The 20000-nt window shown below is 40.9% G+C and overlaps 2 protein-coding genes and 1 pseudogene across 2 annotated transcripts; all 3 read right to left on the bottom strand.

Moving 5' to 3' along the window:
- The window catches only part of LOC138010796 (uncharacterized), a 41166-nt pseudogene that overhangs the window by 20727 nt on the left and 439 nt on the right, over window positions 1-20000 (bottom strand).
- LOC138009962 (uncharacterized) lies at window positions 487-8358 on the bottom strand. Its single transcript, XM_068856940.1, has 3 exons — window positions 7407-8358; window positions 6988-7218; window positions 487-851 (listed from the first exon to the last, which is right to left on the bottom strand). Exons 1-3 carry the CDS (start codon window positions 8356-8358, stop codon window positions 487-489), a joined length of 1548 nt encoding a protein of 515 aa, XP_068713041.1.
- LOC138009961 (uncharacterized) lies at window positions 10818-11696 on the bottom strand. Its single transcript, XM_068856939.1, has one exon. It carries the CDS (start codon window positions 11694-11696, stop codon window positions 10818-10820), a length of 879 nt encoding a protein of 292 aa, XP_068713040.1.

The following is a 20000-nucleotide window of genomic DNA, read 5'->3' as shown; positions in this document are numbered from 1 at the left end:
CTTATCTTTGTCTTTAAGCCAACTCGGCCCCTGCTTCAACAACTTGTTGTCATCGACTCCCAAGTCTGCTGGGTTATCCTTGGTGGGTACATGGCGCCAAATTTTCCTCACTCTGTTTTCTACGAACTGCTTGTACTCGCCGCCCTCTTTTACCCAATGGAGAGCCACTGAGCTGTCCTGCCATCCATAACTCTGTTTTACGGGAAAACCCACAAGCGCGTTCCTCACATTGGTAATAAGGTTCGCTGCCATGTGCGCAGACACAAGCTCCAACCGCGGAATGGTCAGTCCCTGCTTCGCAAGTCGAGCTTTAGCAGCCACCAATTCCTGGTTCACACCTGATGGTTGTCTCACAACTGCATGTACTGTTGCACACACTCCATTCTTACTTGCGTCTCCGAAGGCATGAAGCTATATTTCTTCTATCTGCCCTTGCGCAAAGGTTAACGCTCTTGCTACCATGACCTCAGCTGGTAACCCTGTATTTCATCGTGTCCACTGGCTCGCTAGCTGTTGGGGCAGCGGTGCATCCCAGGCGACTTTCGCGTTGCCCGTATCTCTGTAGATGAACTTTTCTTGGACAGTTAAGGGCGCCACAAGACCAAGAGGATCGTAGATCCTTCCTAGATTACGCAACAACGCTCTTTTGGATGCAGTTTCATCGTCTCGAGGTATGACTATCCCGATCTGATCTTCTTGTTTGTCCCATAGGAGTCCAAGGAGACTTCCGTTCTTTGTTCTCGGGGAACCAAGCTGCCGTTTAGCAAACGTACTCCCGTCTTCAACCTGGCCTTCTGGTTCTTCTAATTTGGCGACATTCGAGTGCCACTTGTGTAAATTGAACTTGGCGTCTGCGAAGATTGAAATAGCTCCCTCTTTAACAGCGCCTCTCAGCTATTTTCACCTAAGACCGTGCAAGATAAAAAAATCGAAAATTGCCAAACTTTGTCACAATAAAGTATACGTACTACCAAAACCATTTTTAGAAAAATATGTTTTAGTTTGTTTCTATAATTTTTTTACCTGGACGGCGACTTTTTCGGTATGGGGCCTTGTGAGCGAGTGAAAACGACTCCAAAATGTTGCTTGTTTGAATCGCGATTTTTGAAATAACGAATGAGTAACTTGAAAATCAAAACAACATGGCACAACTAGAGTAATTCCTTCACCCTTTAGCGCTGTTAACGGTACAATATACCAAAACTGGAATTTTTGACCAAATTTTAAAACTTAACCTTTTTTACATTGATTACAGAGTGTCAAATTTGTACGAAATTCGACTGTCAAAAAAGCATCCTGGTACATGGCTTTCTCAAACGGGACGATATTCATCGGAATAAGCAATGTTTCTGCTGCAATTAAATTCAATAAAATTTTTGGGTAAATGAAACGGAGGATTTTTGAGGCCCAATTTCAACATGCTGTTTGTCAACAAAAGTCGACCTTTGACCACCAAAGCGGAGGCGAGGTATATTGAAATCACACACGCTAATCTCGATTTATTCACTGAACAATTCGAGTCTTTAGGTTTACTGGAACTACTGTAGGTAAAATGGAACGTGTCATTGAAATTTAACTGTTTTGGTTTAAGAGTGACATATCCGGTAATTAAAATAACTGACCTAAAAATTTGCAAACTAGTAAGATTCATTCCATTCCATATTTTTACGCAAACAAGTTTCCTTAATTCACTTTCTGAACATACCTGCAAAACAAACAAAGAAAGGTATCCCCCTTTATATAAGTATACGCTGGTTGGATTTTCCTCGAAGCCCTCAAACGACCATCGAACCAGTCGAACGCTTTGTGACCTTCGTGAGTTGTGCCGTGATTGTGTCGTCAGAGCTGTCACGCAAGAGATTAGGACAAAGCACACAGACCAATGGTTTCGTGCGGTTTAATATTCTGAGTTTGTTGGGGGAATTTGTGGCCCAAGTTCTGATAATCCAGCAAACATTCAATGCGTAACAATAGCAAAATGTGATAAGGACACCAAGGCACACTTGAGAAGTTATAAAGTGTCGGATTCTTCTCTGGATACAGAGGCTAGGCTTTTGCTCGCACGTGCAGGTCAGCTTTAACTGAGGAGAAAATCACTTTGCGAAATCCGCAGATACTACCTATTACAGACTTAATTTCAAAAGCAGAATACCCGCCCACAAGAAATGGACCCTAAAAACACTGATGCCGCAGTCGTGTATGAGGCAAGGACCGCGGCACTAGCCAGTCTACTCAGCTCAATTTAACCTTAAGTCGACAAAGGCACTGCGGCACCAGCCATTCTGCTCAATTCACTCTATCGGCACTGCGGCTAGCGTCGCAAACGTAAACGCTCCTTTGTGGACGGGTATTCAGCAATCGCTCCAATTGCGAAAATCGAGTAAGCAAGATATATAAGACCATGTAATCATCTGAATCATGTATCGTTGTACGAGACTGTGAGTACAGTAAGGGGCCCAGTTCTCGGCCACTTTTTGTTCAACGTTTATTTTTAGCGCCGCAAATGAATCTGAATAAAAAGCAATTGCTTCCAAAGGTAGCTTTATTCCTTGTATCTCGTCCTGCCGAGTTTTGAGTTTACAGCTACTATATACTGTGAGCAAATCGTGGTGACACGAAGGTAGGTGAATTTGATTTCCACGAAAACGTGTTTGTTTACGGCTACTCGAATTACATGGTCTAATTCAAGTTTGTATTTTATCCGTATAGGAGGCCCAAATGAGCCAATTCTTGGCATAATGAACGTAGAGTGATAAAGCTTTCTGTTAAATATAAACTTTTCCTGCCCTATTTTATTCTTTTACCTAAATTCACCCCTCAATATTTCCTTAGTACTTCTGCGTATTTGCCTATTCTCGGCCACCCTGCCGGCCGTAGACAACACTAAAAAGTGCTCATAGTTTTGTATGGAGTTTTCTTGTCAAATCATTTGTAAAAGTAAAGCTGTAATGGGGTGGCATGTTCCGACAGTAGCTATAAATTAAAATTATGAGTTCTGACTTACCGGACCCCGTTTTGAAATACCCAACCCTTTTTTAGCCTCACTTGCCAGTGTATTTACGAGAAAAACTAGGTATGCCAAAAACGTCCTTTTCTAACATGAAACAAAGCTCTTTAAGGATACTTTGTGGTCGAAATATCAAACACAAGCCTTATTAGTGACTTAACAAGAAAAAATGGTGATAAAGCGTTGTTTATTCCGAGGAATCGAGCGCACTCTTTTGTGGCCGAGAACTGGGCCGGCTGGCCGATAACTGGGCCCACGAACGAAGCCTCCATTTTCGTTATTACTCGGGAGAAAACAGCGTTGAGCAGTCGATAGCTTTACATGTGTAAACTGAATGCTGAAGCTAGTTGTCTTTGAAATTTCAAGTCCTTACGGCTATTCCAAGGTAAGAAATACAAGTTTACGTTTTTTGTGGCCGAGAACTGGGCCCTATACTGTACTCACTTTTCCAGTTGTCCCTGAAGCGAGTACATTGATCAGCGCAGCCGGATTGTATCACTGCCTAAACCTAACGGTTATTGTTTTCTTATTAATTGCTTTCAAAGGTGTTTTTGAGATATACGATATCATTTTGGGTACGACGATTTGCCTGCGGCATCGTGATCGATTTGGAATCCGATGGAGATGTAATAAGAAAAATAGCGCCTGCCTACATGAATGGGCATCACACATGGCAGTGAAAGGGGAGCGCGGATTAACCCTTGCTCAGTCTCAAAAGCTTCAAAAGCTTACTCCAAGTAGTACTGATTCCTGTGGCATCGGGTAAGGGCTAACCCCACTGTGGAATACAGTATTGCATGAATAGAACAACCGATCGATATACATACATTCATTCATGCATAACTTTATTAATCCTCGAATTTCAGTGGAGCTCACAAAGCTACTGTCTCCCGGCTTATTTTCTGACATACATTTCAATGGATAATAATAATGTTATTATTAGTAGTAGTATATAAATTTAATAATAACATGTATTATATAATATATACTGGTATTATGTATAATTTATATAATATTATTACATAAGTATCATCATAATAATAACATATCTGTAACCCTATACCTAGTTTTCTAATGACGAAAAATTGGTAAAATAAGAAATATATACACCCTCACAGCCGTACAGCCACCTTGCGCCATTATTTTTTCTTGAAAATATATTTCAATCACATTTTCTGAATGAAACTTGCACCTAGTTTTTGAATAGATTGCGCTGTCTCTGAGCTTTAACGAACAATAAATCCTGGCTAATTTTCCAACCTACAAGACTTACATGGTGTGGTGGTCTGCGGGTTTTAGAGAATTCTATTGAACAGAACCATGCTAATTCCGTTGTATCAAAAACACTGATGTATACACTATCCAGAAACTAGCGCGTGTGTGTTAAGGTGGCTCAAGCCAGTTTCAACCATTTTTGAGGGAATGTCTCATTAGACAGACTAATTAGCTCTTTAACAATGTTTCAGTTAACGACAATGTTATGGTACCACATGAAACACCAGCCGATAATTGCTTAACAAGATGCACATGTTACTGTGACGTAATAAATTACCATGGCAACAAAAGAACCATCTAAAAACGCCCTATATTTTGTGTTAAAGCACTTAGTATCTCAAAAACGAACTAAGGTGACGCCCATTTTTTATTGCTGAAAAGCGACTAGAAGGCTAAGATGAAACTCTGCAAAGTTTAAAAAAAATCTGAAGAGCATTCAGAACCACCATAAAATTCCCAATTGTGAAGGTGGCTATGAATCTGCTGCAGATAATAGGCCATTTCAGATTTAATGTCTGCCTCCTCTTCAAAGCGAGTCTAAGTGCGAAGTTTTTGTGATGGTAATTAGTTCTACTTTACATATGAATGAAAACTAATTTTCATAACAAAAACTTCGCACTCAGAACGGGTTTGAAGAGGAAAGAAATGGTCTATTTTCTTAAACTTTGCAATGAGTTTTGTCTTAGCGTGCCAATTACTCTCCAGCAACAAAAAATGGGAATCACGGAGTTCGTTTTTGCGATATACGCGTTTAAAGATAATATATAGCGTGTTTTTTGGTGGCTCATTTGTTTCCATGGTAACCTATTACGTCTCATTAATGAGTGCATCTGGTTAAGCATTTATTGGTGTTTTATATGGTATCATAACATTGCAGTTAAAGTGCCCATAACTTAAAAAAAAATAATTTTCCCTTTTGAAAGTCCATATTGAAAAATAAACTTAAGCGAAAGGATTTTTCCATTGAAACGAGAGCCGAATTTTTTACGACTTTTTAAGTAGCATGCAAATTGCCCGCCATTTTGGCATACCACTCGCTGAAGTCTTCTCTCGACTTATGATGTAGATTCAGGAACACGTGGTCAGAGAACATGAGGATTTGAGAGTTGATGCGAAAAAATGCCTGAAAGATGCGTTACCGCTAGCCGCAGTGCCGAAGTGAACGAAAGTGGGTTTCCCGCGGTTCACGTCGGATAGAGTAAATTGAGCAGAATGGCTGGTGCCGCAGTGCCTTAGTCGACTTAAGGTTACATTGAGCTGAGTAGACTGGCTAGTGCCGAGGTCCTTGCCTCATACACGACTGCGGCACTGCGGCAGCAGTGTTTTTAGGGTCCATTTCTTGTGGGCGGGTATTCTGCTTTTGAAATTAAGTCTGTAATAGGTAGTATCTGCGGATTTCGTAAAGTGATTTTCTGCTCAATATCTTAATTTAAGTGATTTCAGTTAAAGCTGACCTGCACGTGCGAGCAAAAGCCTAGCCTCTGTATCCAGAGAAGAATCCGACACTTTATAACTTCTCAAGTGTGCCTTGGTGTCCTTATCACATTTTGCTATTGTTACGCATTGAATGTTTGCTGGATTATCAGAACTTGGGCCACAAATTTCCCCAGCAAACTCAGAATATTAAACCGCACGAAGCCATTGGTCTGTGTGCTTTGTCCTAATCTCTTGCGTGACAGCTCTGACGACACAATCACGGCACAACTCACGAAGGTCACAAAGCGTTCGACTGGTTCGATGGTCGTTTGAGGGCTTCGAGGAAAATCCAACCAGCGTATACTTATATAAAGGGGGATACCTTTCTTTGTTTGTTTTGCAGGTATGTTCAGAAAGTGAATTAAGGAAACTTGTTTGCGTAAAAATATGGAATGGAATGAATCTTACTAGTTTGCAAATTTTTAGGTCAGTTATTTTAATTACCGGATATGTCACTCTTAAACCAAAACAGTTAAATTTCAATGACACGTTCCATTTTACCAACAGTAGTTCCAGTAAACCTAAAGACTCGAATTGTTCAGTGAATAAATCGAGATTAGCGTGTGTGATTTCAATATACCTCGCCTCCGCTTTGGTGGTCAAAGGTCGACTTTTGTTGACAAACAGCATGTTGAAATTGGGCCTCAAAAATCCTCCGTTTCATTTACCCAAAAATTTTATTGAATTTAATTGCAGCAGAAACATTGCTTATTCCGATGAATATCGTCCCGTTTGAGAAAGCCATGTACCAGGATGCTTTTTTGACAGTCGAATTTCGTACAAATTTGGCACTCTGTAATCAATGTAAAAAAGGTTAAGTTTTAAAATTTGGTCAAAAATTCCAGTTTTGGTATATTGTACCGTTAACAGCGCTAAAGGGTGAAGGAATTACTCTAGTTGTGCCATGTTGTTTTGATTTTCAAGTTACTCATTCGTTATTTCAAAAATCGCGATTCAAACAAGCAACATTTTGGAGTCGTTTTCACTCGCTCACAAGGCCCCATACCGAAAAAGTCGCCGTCCAGGTAAAATAATTATCGAAACAAACTAAAACATATTTTTCTAAAAATGGTTTTGGTAGTACTTTATTGTGACAAAGTTTGGCAATTTTCGATTTTTTTATCTTGCACGGTCTTAGGTGAAAATTGCTGAGAGGCGCTCTTAAGTTCTCTCGTTTCTCGCACAGTTGGTTTCCCACTGATTAGGTCGTCGACGTACAGGCTTTTTACCCAGTTCAGCAACCAGTTCTGGCATGTGGCTTTCCCAGGCTTCCAGATGACACTCAATCACTCCCACAAGGAGAAAGGGAGATGGCACAAGACCAAACAGCGCCGGCGTGAATCTCAACACTTCTACTTCAGAACGTTGACTGGTCTGCCAGTGAAACCTGAGAGCATCTCTCTCTTCCTTCTTGATACGCACCTGAAGAAACGCTTGTTGTAGGTCACCAGTGATTCGGACTGGATGAAACCACACCGTATTACGACACTCCACAGGCGGTTTTGAAGTGGGGGCCCGGCATATAGGCAATCATTTAGGCTTGGCACTTTAGGGTTCGCACGTGACGAGGCGTCATACACGATTCTTAACTTCGTTGTTTCAGCTCCCGTACGAATCACCGGCTTATGTGGTATGTAAAATTCCTTGCCTTGCGGTGGATCACTTGCGACCTCTACTATTCCATCGGACTTCTGGTCTTCAATAATTTCTGCATAGCTCCCGGTCACACCCAAGCGTTGAAGTATGTTCTGGAGGTTGCTTAGTCTTTGTAAACTCACTATTTTATTGTTCGGCAATGGTGGATGGTTACCCTTCCACGGAAGCGAGGTTTCATACCAGCCTTCTGGGTGCCGGATCAACTGCTCTCGAAACTCTGCGTAGACTGCGCGCTGATCATGTTCTGGGGTGTCATCAAGCCCTAAGACATCCATTCGGCATAGCTCTTCGTAATCAACATGACTTCTTTGGGTCAGTAGCATATTTGTGTGGTCAATCTCAGTTCCCGCTGATATAATAGTCCACGCGAGCTTAGTCTTCTCAGCCACTGGTTCCCCAGGAAGCCCAACGCGAGGCCTCTCGGATGTCTTGATCGCTGCATAATCACTAGCGCCTAATATCACATGCACTGGGAGATGTGGATTTGGGTCGTGATCTGTCACCTCTACTCCCTTTAAATGAGCGTACGAATCGATAATCTTCTGGTAGTGAGGGTTATTGATCCTCAGCAATTCTCCTCTTTCTACTCTGGTAACATCCACGCTTAGTTCCTCACTACCTTCAATCGAGCGTACTTTGATGGTGGAAAGTTCTACTTCACGTGTAGTTGCTCCAAGCCTCATTTCTATTCGACGAACTTCTTTGGCACGAGAGCGCTTGGGAAGTTTATCCAGACGTGCAGCTGGTGCATACGAGCTCCCAGCTCCAGTATCGAGAAGTGCACGGCAAAGTACTCCTTCCACGCTTACGTTTACAACAGGATAAACAAGGCGCCCATCTTTCCCGGTAGCGGTCAACACTTGGTCACCTTGCATAAAAAATCGACGTATGATGTTTCTGTCGACACTTTTGGCAACGCAATCTACTCTTGCAGTCAGTCGCATGATGTTTGGGCCCTGTGCAATTAAAGCACATTCGTTTCTGCGCTAGCATCTTCTTCCTTGCGTCTACCGTGGGTACGCGCGAGCAATCCCGCGAGACGTGACTGGTGTCTTGGCAATAAACACACTGGCGTTGAGTTTTGTTGTCTGCATAGTACAGGCGAAATTTGTTGTTAGGGCGCTTAGGAGGTATAGCCTTGTTTGGGACGGTACTATCTTCAGTCGTCGGATTTACGTCTCTCCATTTCTTCAGGGCTTGTGTTAGCCGAGGTAAATCTCAGTCCTGCCAGTTTTCTTGTCTCCTAACCAGATCAGCTTTGATTCCTTTCAGTTTATTTAGCACACTTCTTGTCATTCCGTTTACTCTCTCGATTTTTCCAAGGGTTTCCAGCGACTGGACGTTGAACAGTAATGTTTTGTAGAAATCATTCAATTCACTTGCTTAGGATCGGCGTTTGTCACACTGGGGAGCTCAAGAATGTTGTTTACGTGGGTGTTGATAATTTCGCTGATTTTGCCATACTCTTCTTTGATTATGTTTTTCGCTTTTTCATAATCTTCTATGGTTAGCGGTAATCCGTCAATGTCTGCCCTGACCTTGGGCTCCAGTAGCTCTTTAAAATAGGCGAATTTTGTAACAGGCGGCAAATCCGTTTTGTCGATCTCAACTTTCCACAAGCTGTCTTAGTGTTAAGGCCCTTTTCGTCTGCTTCTTTAAGAAATCCATCAAACTCCTTCGTCCAAGTATTGACCTCCTCTTCTGATTCACCTTCTGTGAATTTCCGTTCGACAATAGATTCTTTGACAGTGTGAAGGGCAGAATTTTCTTGTCACAGTTAATTAAGCAACCGGAGTTCGCATATCTTGGCCTGTCCGCCGCACCTGTGTGGTCAGTCGAAAGGAGAGTCTGAGAAACTTCCTGCCCATCAACCTTAAATTCTCTTCGAAGGGTCTGAGAACCGAGTACGTCTCTGAGATTTCTTATGAATGCAGTTAACATCTGCAGATCTCGAATGAAAGGTTCTTGACCGGGCCTTGATTTCGCTACTCTAGACAGTAATAGCGTTAATGTTTGTTCTTACTCGCCTATTTGACGACACCAGAATACTGCGCTATCTACATCATTAGTGGACAACTGACTTCTGGCGCCGTGCATCACACGGACAAGAGATTCGAAGAAGACATCAACATTTGGAATCCATTGAGCCGCCATGTTTTTGATTGGTACAGCCTCGCTTTCGTTCTTCTCGGGATACGGGTCAGCTCATTTGCATAAGATCACTCGCCGAAATATATGTCGACACTGCAGCCTCGATATATATGTCGAAAAATACATTAAAACGAGGCAATATAAAACGAGATCCATTCATCAATTTGGATATATATTTTTGCCAACTGTGGACACATATTTGCAAGTGGAGATCAATATTGACATTTCGACATTTATATTTGGATCTGGGCATACATATCGAAATTTGAACATGTATATTGACATTTCGACATTTTGATCCTATTTGACAAGCATAGTGAACAGCTTGCAGCTTTGACATCAATAGCGCCCCGTGCCTGGATATCGCTTCTGTGTTTTTTGAACCGATTACTTCTTCGGTTTTGCCCAGAGAAAACTTGAGAGACAGCATCTTCCCGTGAAATTCTTTAATTAATTCCTCCATGGCAATCGCCTTCTGTTTAGGTGCAATCTTCGGCTTGTAAAATCTCGGAGAGTTCCTTTATCACTTCGCAATGATCCTTGCGTTGCTCTTGCTCGAGCCTAATCCCAGTATAATATTATGTGTCCTGTCGGAGTGCCACTTGTGTTGGGAATTGACTCCAAGATTGAACCACAAACACACTCACACGGTATCCTGATTTCTTCTACTTATTGATCACCGAAAACCCTCCCTCGCTTAAGATTACAAAATCCCACTCTATTTTTTCTCGTGTTCTAATGTCTCTTTTTTATCATTTTTTATCAACTAAAGGTTCCAAAGTTCAAGGCTATCAGATTCCCGCGCGTTGTCTGTCACGCGACTGCACTCAACATTTTCTCAAATCGCACTGTTTATAATCAAAACAAAAGCTAAAATTGTCTTAACTACAACAAAGGCAACAAATAATAAAAATACAAATAATAAAAATACTCCGCTCAGCAGTAGATTGAGTGATATCAGTTCACATGCTGCCAAACGTACCTCTTTTCCACTAAGGCGAAAGTAATAATAATAATAATAATAATAATAATATTAATAATAATAATAATAATAATAATAATAATAATAATAATAATAATAATAATGATAATAGGACATTTATAATGCGTAAATTCCATAAAATGTTCAAATGCGCAGGACAAGATTAAAAACGAAATAGAAAGGCTACAAAGCTAAAATTACAATTAAGAGTAAACTTACAATACTTTAAAAGCTAATATTACACAAGTAAACTCACAATAATGAAAACAACTATGATAACAATGCATGACGGAAAAGGTGAGTTTTTAGCTTGGCTTTAAAAATACTAACTGTGCTGGCGCTTCTTATGTCAAATGGTAACGCATTCCACAGTTTCGGTGCAGCACAGGTAAAAGAACGATCACCTTGTGTAGCTTTAGATTTAAAACGCGGGTAACTAAGCAAAAGGTTATCACTAGAATTCCTTAGATTGTATTTAGATGGGAGCCTAAGAGAAATGAGCGACGATAAATAAGTAGGGGCTAAAAAATTTAGAATCTTAAAAGTAGTTAAAAGTATTTTAAAATCAATTCTATATTTAATCGGCAACCAGTGTAATTCATAAATAAGAGGAGTCACATGACAAAATTTCTGTTCTCTAAAAATCAGTCTGGCGCAAGCGTTCTGTACTCGTTGCAGTTTATGCAACAAGCAGTCTGGTAGTCCATATAAAAGACCATTGCAATAGTCAAGGCGACTTGTTATGAATGCATGGACAAGTATCTCAGATGACTGCCATGAAAGATACTTTCTGATCCGACGAATATTATAAATATAATAAAATGAAGAGGCACAGATTTTTGTGATGTGTGATGCCATGGACAGCCTGGAATCAAACCAACAACCGAGATTTTTTGCGAGTGGCACGGGATGAATATCTGAGTCAACCACACGTATACTGATATTATCTAGCTTTCCCAGCTGTTGTGATGAACCAATGATGAGGAATTCAGTCTTGTTGTCATTAAACTTAAGATCATTATCCAACATCCAAGAACGAATGTCTGTAATGCAGTCTTCCATATCCCTCACCACAGCAAGTTGTTCAGCTCTGTCGTTGGGACTAAATGAGATGTAAACTTGTGAATCATCAGCGTAACAGTGAATCATGGGCAGATATGTTTAATTATCTCAAAAAGCTCACTCGTGTACAACGTGAACAAGAGCGGACCAAGGCAGGAACCTTGAGGCACGCCGCATTCTAATTTAAAAGGCTTAGATAGTGACTCATTGATCATTATCCGCTGAGTTCTTCCAGACAAATAAGATGCAAACCAGGAGAGGGCTTTTCCCTGTATACCAAAAGAGTATTCAAGTCGACGTAGCATAGTGTCGTGATTAACTGTATCAAAAGCAGCACTCAAGTCAAGCAGAATCAGCAAAGTAACACGCTGATTGTTCATGTTCAAGAGGATGTCATTCATAACCTTAAGCAGTGCAGTTTCTGTGCTGTGGTTTTGTCGATAAGCTGATTGGAACACTGGCAACAGATTGCTACAATTTAAATAATGATGTAGTTGCTTGGTAACCGCAGTCTCAACTAGCTTTGAAATATATGCCAAATTACTCACTGGTCGAAAGTTCTTAAAGACAGGGAGTAATTCATCCTTTTTCAACAGCAGCCGCATTAGAGCACACTTCCATCTGCGCGGAAAATAACCAGAATCAAGCAAAAGGTTAATTATTTTGGTGATTGCAGGCAGTAGCTCGTTAACGCACTCATTAAGAAGCTTGGTTGGAATAGGATCAAGAGGGCAGGACTTCTTAGACGAAGTTGTGATTAGATCAAGCACCTCTGATTCAGACAACAGATTAAATTCTGAAAAACAGGAAGCAGTCACAGTACTAGTTGCGTTAACAGGAAGGCAGATCTGGTTTGTACTAGCAGACCTGATATCAGACCTGATATCAGCAATTTTTTGGGCGAAGAATTTTCCAAAATCATTGGCCAACTGATAATCATTGGTAGATGATGGAAGACCAGAACCTTTCGATAAATTTAGCAATGACTTGCTTGCTCTAAATAACCTCCTCTGGTCTGTGCTGTTCTCAGTTACGAAGTTGGTATAATAATCACTACGAGCCTTGTTACTCAGAAACGTCACACGATTTCTCATAGTACGGTAAGACAGTAAATCGATGTGTGCTTTAGAAGCTGTCCATTTCCTTTCAGCTTTCCTCCTTTGTCGTTTAGCCAATTTAATTTCGTCGTTCATCCATGGAACTCATGGTCGACTAGTCATATTCTTATGCTTAACGGGAGCATGACGATCCAGCAGGACACGCAATATATTGTCAAATAACACAGTAAGCTCATCAGGATCATCAGTATCCATTTGGAAAAGTGCGCTATTACGAATCTCATCCATAAATGCATCCCTATCAATTGATCGCAGCTTCCTAAACGAGACACGGCCAACTTTGAGAGGTGGTCGAGCTGTTTTCAATTTGAATAGTAGTGCTAGATGGTCTGAAAATAAGATATCAGGCGTGGTTCGACCACAAATAAGGTTATCTGACTCTCGAGTAATTACCAGATCTAGTGTATGGCCATATACATGCGTAGGTTCCCACATGTTGAGTTAACGACATTGACTCCAATAAATCCAAGAAACGACAAGCAGCTGGATCGTTGTGATCATCAACATGGATGTTGAAATCGCCAGTTAGAAAGAGGAGATCATTAGATAATATAACAGATTCCAGGTATTCTGAAAATTCATCAACAAAACTGTTGACAGTTACAGGATGATTAGCAGAATACGGTGGCCGATAGATAATTACAAGTCGAATGCGTAGGGAGCCAGTGCAGACGAGATACTCAGAAGATTCAAAGGAATGCCTTGAGCCAGATTCAAGCTTGCAAACATTAATGTTTTCCCTAAATAAAAGGGCCGTACCACCGCCTCTATGATCACTTCTAGGGCAGTGGAACAGTTTGTAGTAAGGTGGAGTTATCTCATAACAAACAGCGGAGTCATTATCCGACAACCAAGTTTCAGTTATTGCACATAAGTCAGCTTTGCATTCCTTGATATAATCGACAAACAGTGCAGATTTGTTTGCAATAGCGCGAGCATTTAGCATGCACACAGTCAGATGAGTGGCCGATGTTCTCAAATGGAGATCTGATACACGATTGATCTGCACAAGGTTGGAACGATCGCTATGATAATGGCTTCGATGTTGAACGGCTCGACGATTTGTTGTAAAGGACGTGATGGGTGGACCAGGGTTTGGACTGATGTCGCCAATAGTTGTTAAGCGAACGCGTGCAAGGTTAAAGGTAGAAACAGAGTTCGGAGTGTAAGATATCCGTGAAGTGAAGTAGCGATGCAATCGTGTCGAAGATGAAGATGAAAATCCAAGATGGCGGGTCCGATGCATCGACGACAAGCAACTTGCACGATATAAATTTCCTTCAACAGTGATCTTCGTAACTCCAGAAATATCAAGGCCATAAGATGAACAGAAAACGGACGTATATAGATACAATGAAGAGCGACTTAAACAACCGTAAAGAAATAAATAAAAAACTATGGCGGAGGGGATAACATTATGACCAGCCGCCATTATGCAGATGAGCGTGGTAGTGACAATTAAGCGAAGAAACTGTTTTGGATTATGAAATCAACGGGGTATTTCCTCTCCGACTTTGCAACATCGTTGTGAATGGTGGCTTTGAATGCTACTGTTGTCGGTTCTATAGGTTCTTTGGCTTCGTTTTATTCATTGAAGTGAGTCGAAAGTTCATGTAGTTACTTTGTGTATTGTAGTGCGTAGACTTTGGTAAAATATCACACAGAGAGAAGGATGGATGTCGAAGTACAATATTTAGGAAAAGGTTCTTGACAAGATCAAATATTAATTTTTATACTCTTACGAGAAAATCATGAAGCTTGCCAGGTTGATAATTAAATCGATGATTTTGGAAGGTTGAATCAAAATAAATGTCAGAGTTTACATCTACTTGCAGGTTTGTCGAACCAAGAATAATTCTAAACTTTGAGGAACATGTCTTTAATTAAATCAACATGAGTAAATTAGGCAGCCAAACGTTACATTATATAACGTTGGCAAACGATCGACTGAGCCATAATCGAGAGCGACCGTCGAGAACTCTTGTAACACTCGACTGTTGATAATAGCTATTTTTAGCTCGTTTGTGGCAAAGCATTAGTGAAAAGATAACAGCATAAAAATGTTAACGCTGATATCAAAGTTGGATCCCATAGGTAGTACACGATCGTACTTAGCTATTTCGCAGGAAAGAATTGGTCGAATAACAAATTCTTTAGCCTGTGTACAACCGTCCGTTCTCCGAAAAACTAGACCCTCCGTGAGGGTACACTGGGTGTCCTGTGGTACGTGCAGCGTTCCAGGCATTTTTTTTCAAGTTGGGGGGTCATTAAGACCATTTATTATATGGCTTGTGTTTGCGATATAACGCGTGCTCTGATTGGCTAATTGTGACTGAATTGTAGGGCATTATTCTCCTGTAATGCCCACCGGCCGATTACGGGCTTGCAAAAACAAAGCAAAAGGTAATTAAAAAACCATATAATAAACTACTTACTAACCGAGCTAGCTCGAGCCGTACTGGGGAATATTGGCCCTCGGTCGTTTTTGTACGGACCTCGCTGCGCTCGGTCCGTACTGCCACGACCTCGGGCCAATATTCCCCAGTACGGCCCTCGCGCTCGGTTAGTAAGAAGTTATTAAGGGGTCACCCAGAAGTCATACCAGCAGAGAGGCCCTCTGGCTCACAGGTCCTCACACGTTCGTACCATGAAACAGATCCTTTTCTGAGGTTAAAAACCTGGCTACCGGCCTATTAACTCTTTTTCCTACATTCCCAACAGCGAGAAAACCGCGGTAGCCTGCGTAGCAAGCGTTCCTGTTCGACGGAAGAGCTTCGAGACGATTTTCCCCAAACTGACCGCGCGAAAGTTGGGACAAGAGACTGAGGGAACGCTTGCAAGAAGACCCCTTATTTTTGAAAAACGCCCACCTTTTAATGGTTGACTTGACACACGCTGATTGACGTCTTATTAACAAATCAGCCAATAACAGATAACCATGTTAACACATGTTGACTTCCGTCAAAATAAACCGAGGCAACGAGGAAACACCGAGCGATCAACGCTCATTTTAAAGTTAAATTGTAACGGCAGGTTCTCACCAGGGTACGACTGGTTATGTTTCTTCCGAGAATTTGTTTAAACCATCGAAAAGAAACTTACGGACAAATTCTAGCTGATATTTGCAGAGTGGTTGGTATAGAAGTTATCGAAAACAACAGCCAATTTTCAGAACTTGTAAGCAATCCGTGCGCTCGTATTAAAAATACGAAATTTAGAAACATAACTCGTACAGAGTTCGATGGGTAGTAAGGCCGTTAATGCAAATCTCCAGCAAAGCTGACCATGAAACCATTCAAGACGTTTAAGTTTTAAACTAGCGACGATTTCAGTGCGACTTTCTGGCTATTTCTTGGTGCAGAATGGTTGACGAAATGGATCGTACTAAATCTCCTGGAAATTACAGGCAAACCTCCACGCTAGCTTGATAATCCACAGTACGTTTTTGATCAAATCGTCACGAAATCGTAGATGAAATAGCGCGCAAGTAAAAGTGCGTTAAAAAAGCGCATGACTGTACAAAGGAGCCGCTTTCTTCTCACAATACGAGAAGATTTAACAGGATGCGTAGTTGTCTTCATCTTGTCTCAATCCATGATATAGGACTCAAGGTAAGCAGAGAATTTGACGAATTTCCTTGATCCTGAAACATGTGGATTCTGATAGTTTGCAGGCATTTTATTAATTCATCCTGCGTAAATAAAGTATCTTTCGCAAGCGAACGAAAAGCTTACTTCAGTTCAGTCCAAACCTTTTCGTCGACAATAAGCGCTGTTAACGTTTTGTTAAATAACGATCGAATCTTTTGCTTTTAGTGAATTACGGAAACGCCATAGCGGCTTCAGCTGACACGTAAATATTATTGAAGTTCCCTTGATGGATATCGTCCAAGCAGTCCAGATTTTCATTTAAATCACAGGCTGTCATTCCTATAGAATTTACTTCAACCACTTACTTGATCGTGTATGATGCTTTGAAATGGAGAAATCACTATGATACTCGAGAAGCCTGTTCTTCGTTTTAAGTTCTTTTGTTTCGCACTCCGCACAACATGACAAACATCTGAAAAATTAATTTCCGAATCCTGTTGGCAAAACGGCCATTACATCTAAACAGTTAAAGAGATGGCGCATTGACAGCTCTTGTTCCCTTTTCAATGTAAAACCCGAGACCCGATTCGCTCAGCTTTGACACACGATTCAAAACCTTCCACATCTTCCACCATTGCCTTTGTCACGCTAGAACTTAGAAGAAATATTTTGCTCCAGAATTTGTCACCTGTCAATCATTGTGACGATGCCGCACCAATCAGAAGCCCCCGTTCGTGGGCGAACGGGTTTTTCAAAAATAGGGGGTCTTCTTGAAAGCGTTCCCTCAGTCTCTTGCCCCAACTTTCGCGCGGCCAGTTTGCGGAAAATCGTTTCGAAGCTCTTCCGTCGAATAGGAACGCTTGCTACGCGGGCTAAAACCGCGGTAAATTAGCCATCGCCAAAAAATGTTTTTTTTCTCAAAAAATATTTAAAGTTAAGGGGAAAAAAATACATCATTTTAAAGCTAAGAAAATAAGCTTTCCAACAGCATATAACTTATTGAGGGGGACATTGGGATTTTCGCTTTTGCGGTTTTGGCTATTTTTTGGATCGGTTTTTGTGCCAAAAGACTTCGGTTTTACGGTTTTGGTGTTAATTTCGGTTTGCGGGTTTTTCGTTTTTTAGCATCTGGTTTTTGGTTTTCGTAAAACATACGAGCGGATTTTCGGTTTTGTTATCCGATGTGCTTTTTGGGTTTTTCTATTTTGTCCTATTTGGTTTCCGGTTTTTCTTAGATTTGAGCGGCAATTGATCTCGAATAGAGTGTTATTTATTTCTTTAATCTTTATTTAACCACGGTGCAATTCATCAGCAATATAAAAAAAAAATATGCACATTTAAAAATTTATAGACAGAACTATGTAAACTCCATTAACTATCTTACTCAATATCATACAATATAGGCTGCTTTCCATGAATGCCGTGTTTAGAATAATGGCTTAGATAACCTCTTTAATCAGTCTGCTTTCCTTAGCTCTAATGGCCAACTGTTCCACAAAACTGCGCCACTAAATAGCTAAAGGTGTTTTTTGTAGTAGTTTGTGCGCGGTTGCGGAACATTTACCTTATTCACAGTGGTAACCAGAATCGCGATGGACAATTTTCGAGCAGAGATACTCAGGTGCCAGTCCCTGTAGGGACTTAAATACCATTGTTGCTCTTTCAATTTACCTTTAAGAGACTAGGGATTTCCATCTTAAGAGTTCAAATAAATTGTTGACAGGAGCGTCATAGTTAGAGTAGGACAAGACACGGGCTGCTCGAGCTCTGTTTTGTAGTTTGTCCTGCAAAGTTACTCCACAGTTTCCCCAAACAATATTGCAATAGTTGAAATGAGGGCTTGATAAATAGAATGCAAGGTCCCATAGGGTACAAGATGCCTGTTTTCACTCACGTGATCAGTAACCTTGTTTTTCCTCCGAAACAAAAGAAAACGTTTAAGTGATAATAGAGCTCAATTCCCGGAGACGTCACATGAAAACACTCTATAGCCGCGAAACGCCAAAGTTATTGAGAGGAATGCGTGACAAACTAAATGTCACGGTAGGGGATCACGCGTGTCGAATGTCGCCCGAGTTGGTGCGGAGTGGATGAAGATGAAGGACCCAATGAAGATCTGACCGAGCATGAAATGAGTGAGAAGCTAGTGACTCTGATAGAGGCCAGCAAGAATTTAATAAATGTAGTGACGAAGTCAGTGCAGATGACAACAATTCCCAGGGCCAGCAAGATAAATTAGGGACATCGACGAATTGTCTCTTTGGTGCAACGTCGCGACATGGAAGGGCGGTGCCCGGGTGGGGAAGGACTCCCATATATAAAGGGGAGGGATGCTCGTCGTCTCGCGTAGGGGTGTACATTTCGGATGTTGGTCTCACTTAGGGTGTTTTGGGCAAAACAAAATCATATGTAGCCGTGAAAATCTCCTTAGGGATACGCGCGAAGAAATATAAAAGTGTATATTTACACTTTTATATTTCTTCACGCAGGTGAAAGTATTAGATGATAATGTCTTTGCCATCATTAAAAGTCGCTGTATTTTTTATTTTTCTGTGTTATGAGAAATACGGTCTCTTTTAGGGGTGAAAAAACGCCTGGACCACGCCCAGATTGGTCTCCTTTAAGGGTTTAATGTAAAATTTTTGACGAGCATCCCTCGCCTTTTTATATGGGAGCCCCACCACCCCGGAGGCGGTGAGGTTCAATATTCGACTCCTGTTTTAAGTAAGTATCTGTTTATTACCACATTTAACCTTTGAGCAAGTTCCTGCTGCCATGTAAAACAAAGAACAAACAGTACCGGTTAGCTTCCTCAATGCAATCGCATGTTTTAAACCAAGATTAAACATTCCATTCGAATCTCCAAACTGTCAGGTCTTAGTTATCAAATAGAAATGTTCAATTAGAGAGTTTTATTGGAGGTTTCCAGAGCTATAGCTTTTTGCGATTGCAAAATTGAAATTTTAGAGAGGACTTGTGTGCAAATTCTCCTAAGTTAACTTGGCTCCATTACCAGCTGCTTTACGGAAAATGAGCCCACAAAGTCCGGGCTCGAGAGAGCGGCAGAAATAAAGCCTATGATTTTAGCAGATACTAAAAGATATGGAGGCTTTAGACAAGTCCATGACAAATACTTTGATGAAATAAATTGTTAGCGTAGTTTGCTCTGTATGCCGCACTTATCACCATTGTACATGTGTATCGGTTTTTTGACGGTTTTGTATGCGGTTTTCGGTTTTGACAGAATTTTTTTGCGGTTTTGCGGTTTCTAATACACCCCAATGTCCCCCTCCTTATTTACAGACAACTGAATCATTTTATGAAAGCGAAAGTTGAACGAAAAAATTTAAGAAAAATAAAAGTAAAATATGTTTTCCAGGCAAAATTTGGTTGGTCATTTCAGCGTTGATTACGAATTTTTGGATGCAAAACTAAAATTTTTTGCAATTTATCTGCTTTCTTGGACATAAATTCGACCGAAAACTGATGAGGCACGAATATTTTTAGATTTTTAGGAATAATCGGATTAGCGATCAACGCGTAATGTGATAATGCGATAAAAGTGTCAAATTTGCGACCCGTTGTTAACGGCAACGGAAGCGATCGCATTGCAAACAATTAACCTCTGCCAAAAACATACATACATACATCCTTTATTTGTTAACGCAGGTCAAATTATGGCA

The sequence above is a fragment of the Montipora foliosa genome, chromosome 7 (assembly GCF_036669935.1).
Source record: "Montipora foliosa isolate CH-2021 chromosome 7, ASM3666993v2, whole genome shotgun sequence".
NCBI classification, from domain to species: domain Eukaryota; kingdom Metazoa; phylum Cnidaria; class Anthozoa; order Scleractinia; family Acroporidae; genus Montipora; species Montipora foliosa.
The sequence above is the reverse complement of the archived record's forward strand: the minus strand, read 5'-3'. Positions and strand labels throughout refer to the sequence as shown.

What these genes read in the sequence shown, in the direction of transcription:
- LOC138009962 (XM_068856940.1), bottom strand. Translation starts at nt 8,358, where the DNA reads ATGCGACTGACTGCAAGAGTAGATTGCGTTGCCAAAAGTGTCGACAGA. An exon ending in CGCAAGTGATCCACCGCAAG is followed by an intron (nt 7,219 to 7,406) that starts GCAAGGAATTTT and finishes GGTTTCATCCAG; the next exon opens with TCCGAATCACTGGTGACCTA. An exon ending in AGAACTGGTTGCTGAACTGG is followed by an intron (nt 852 to 6,987) that starts GTAAAAAGCCTG and finishes CAATCTTCGCAG; the next exon opens with ACGCCAAGTTCAATTTACAC.
- LOC138009961 (XM_068856939.1), bottom strand. Translation starts at nt 11,696, where the DNA reads ATGATTCACTGTTACGCTGATGATTCACAAGTTTACATCTCATTTAGT.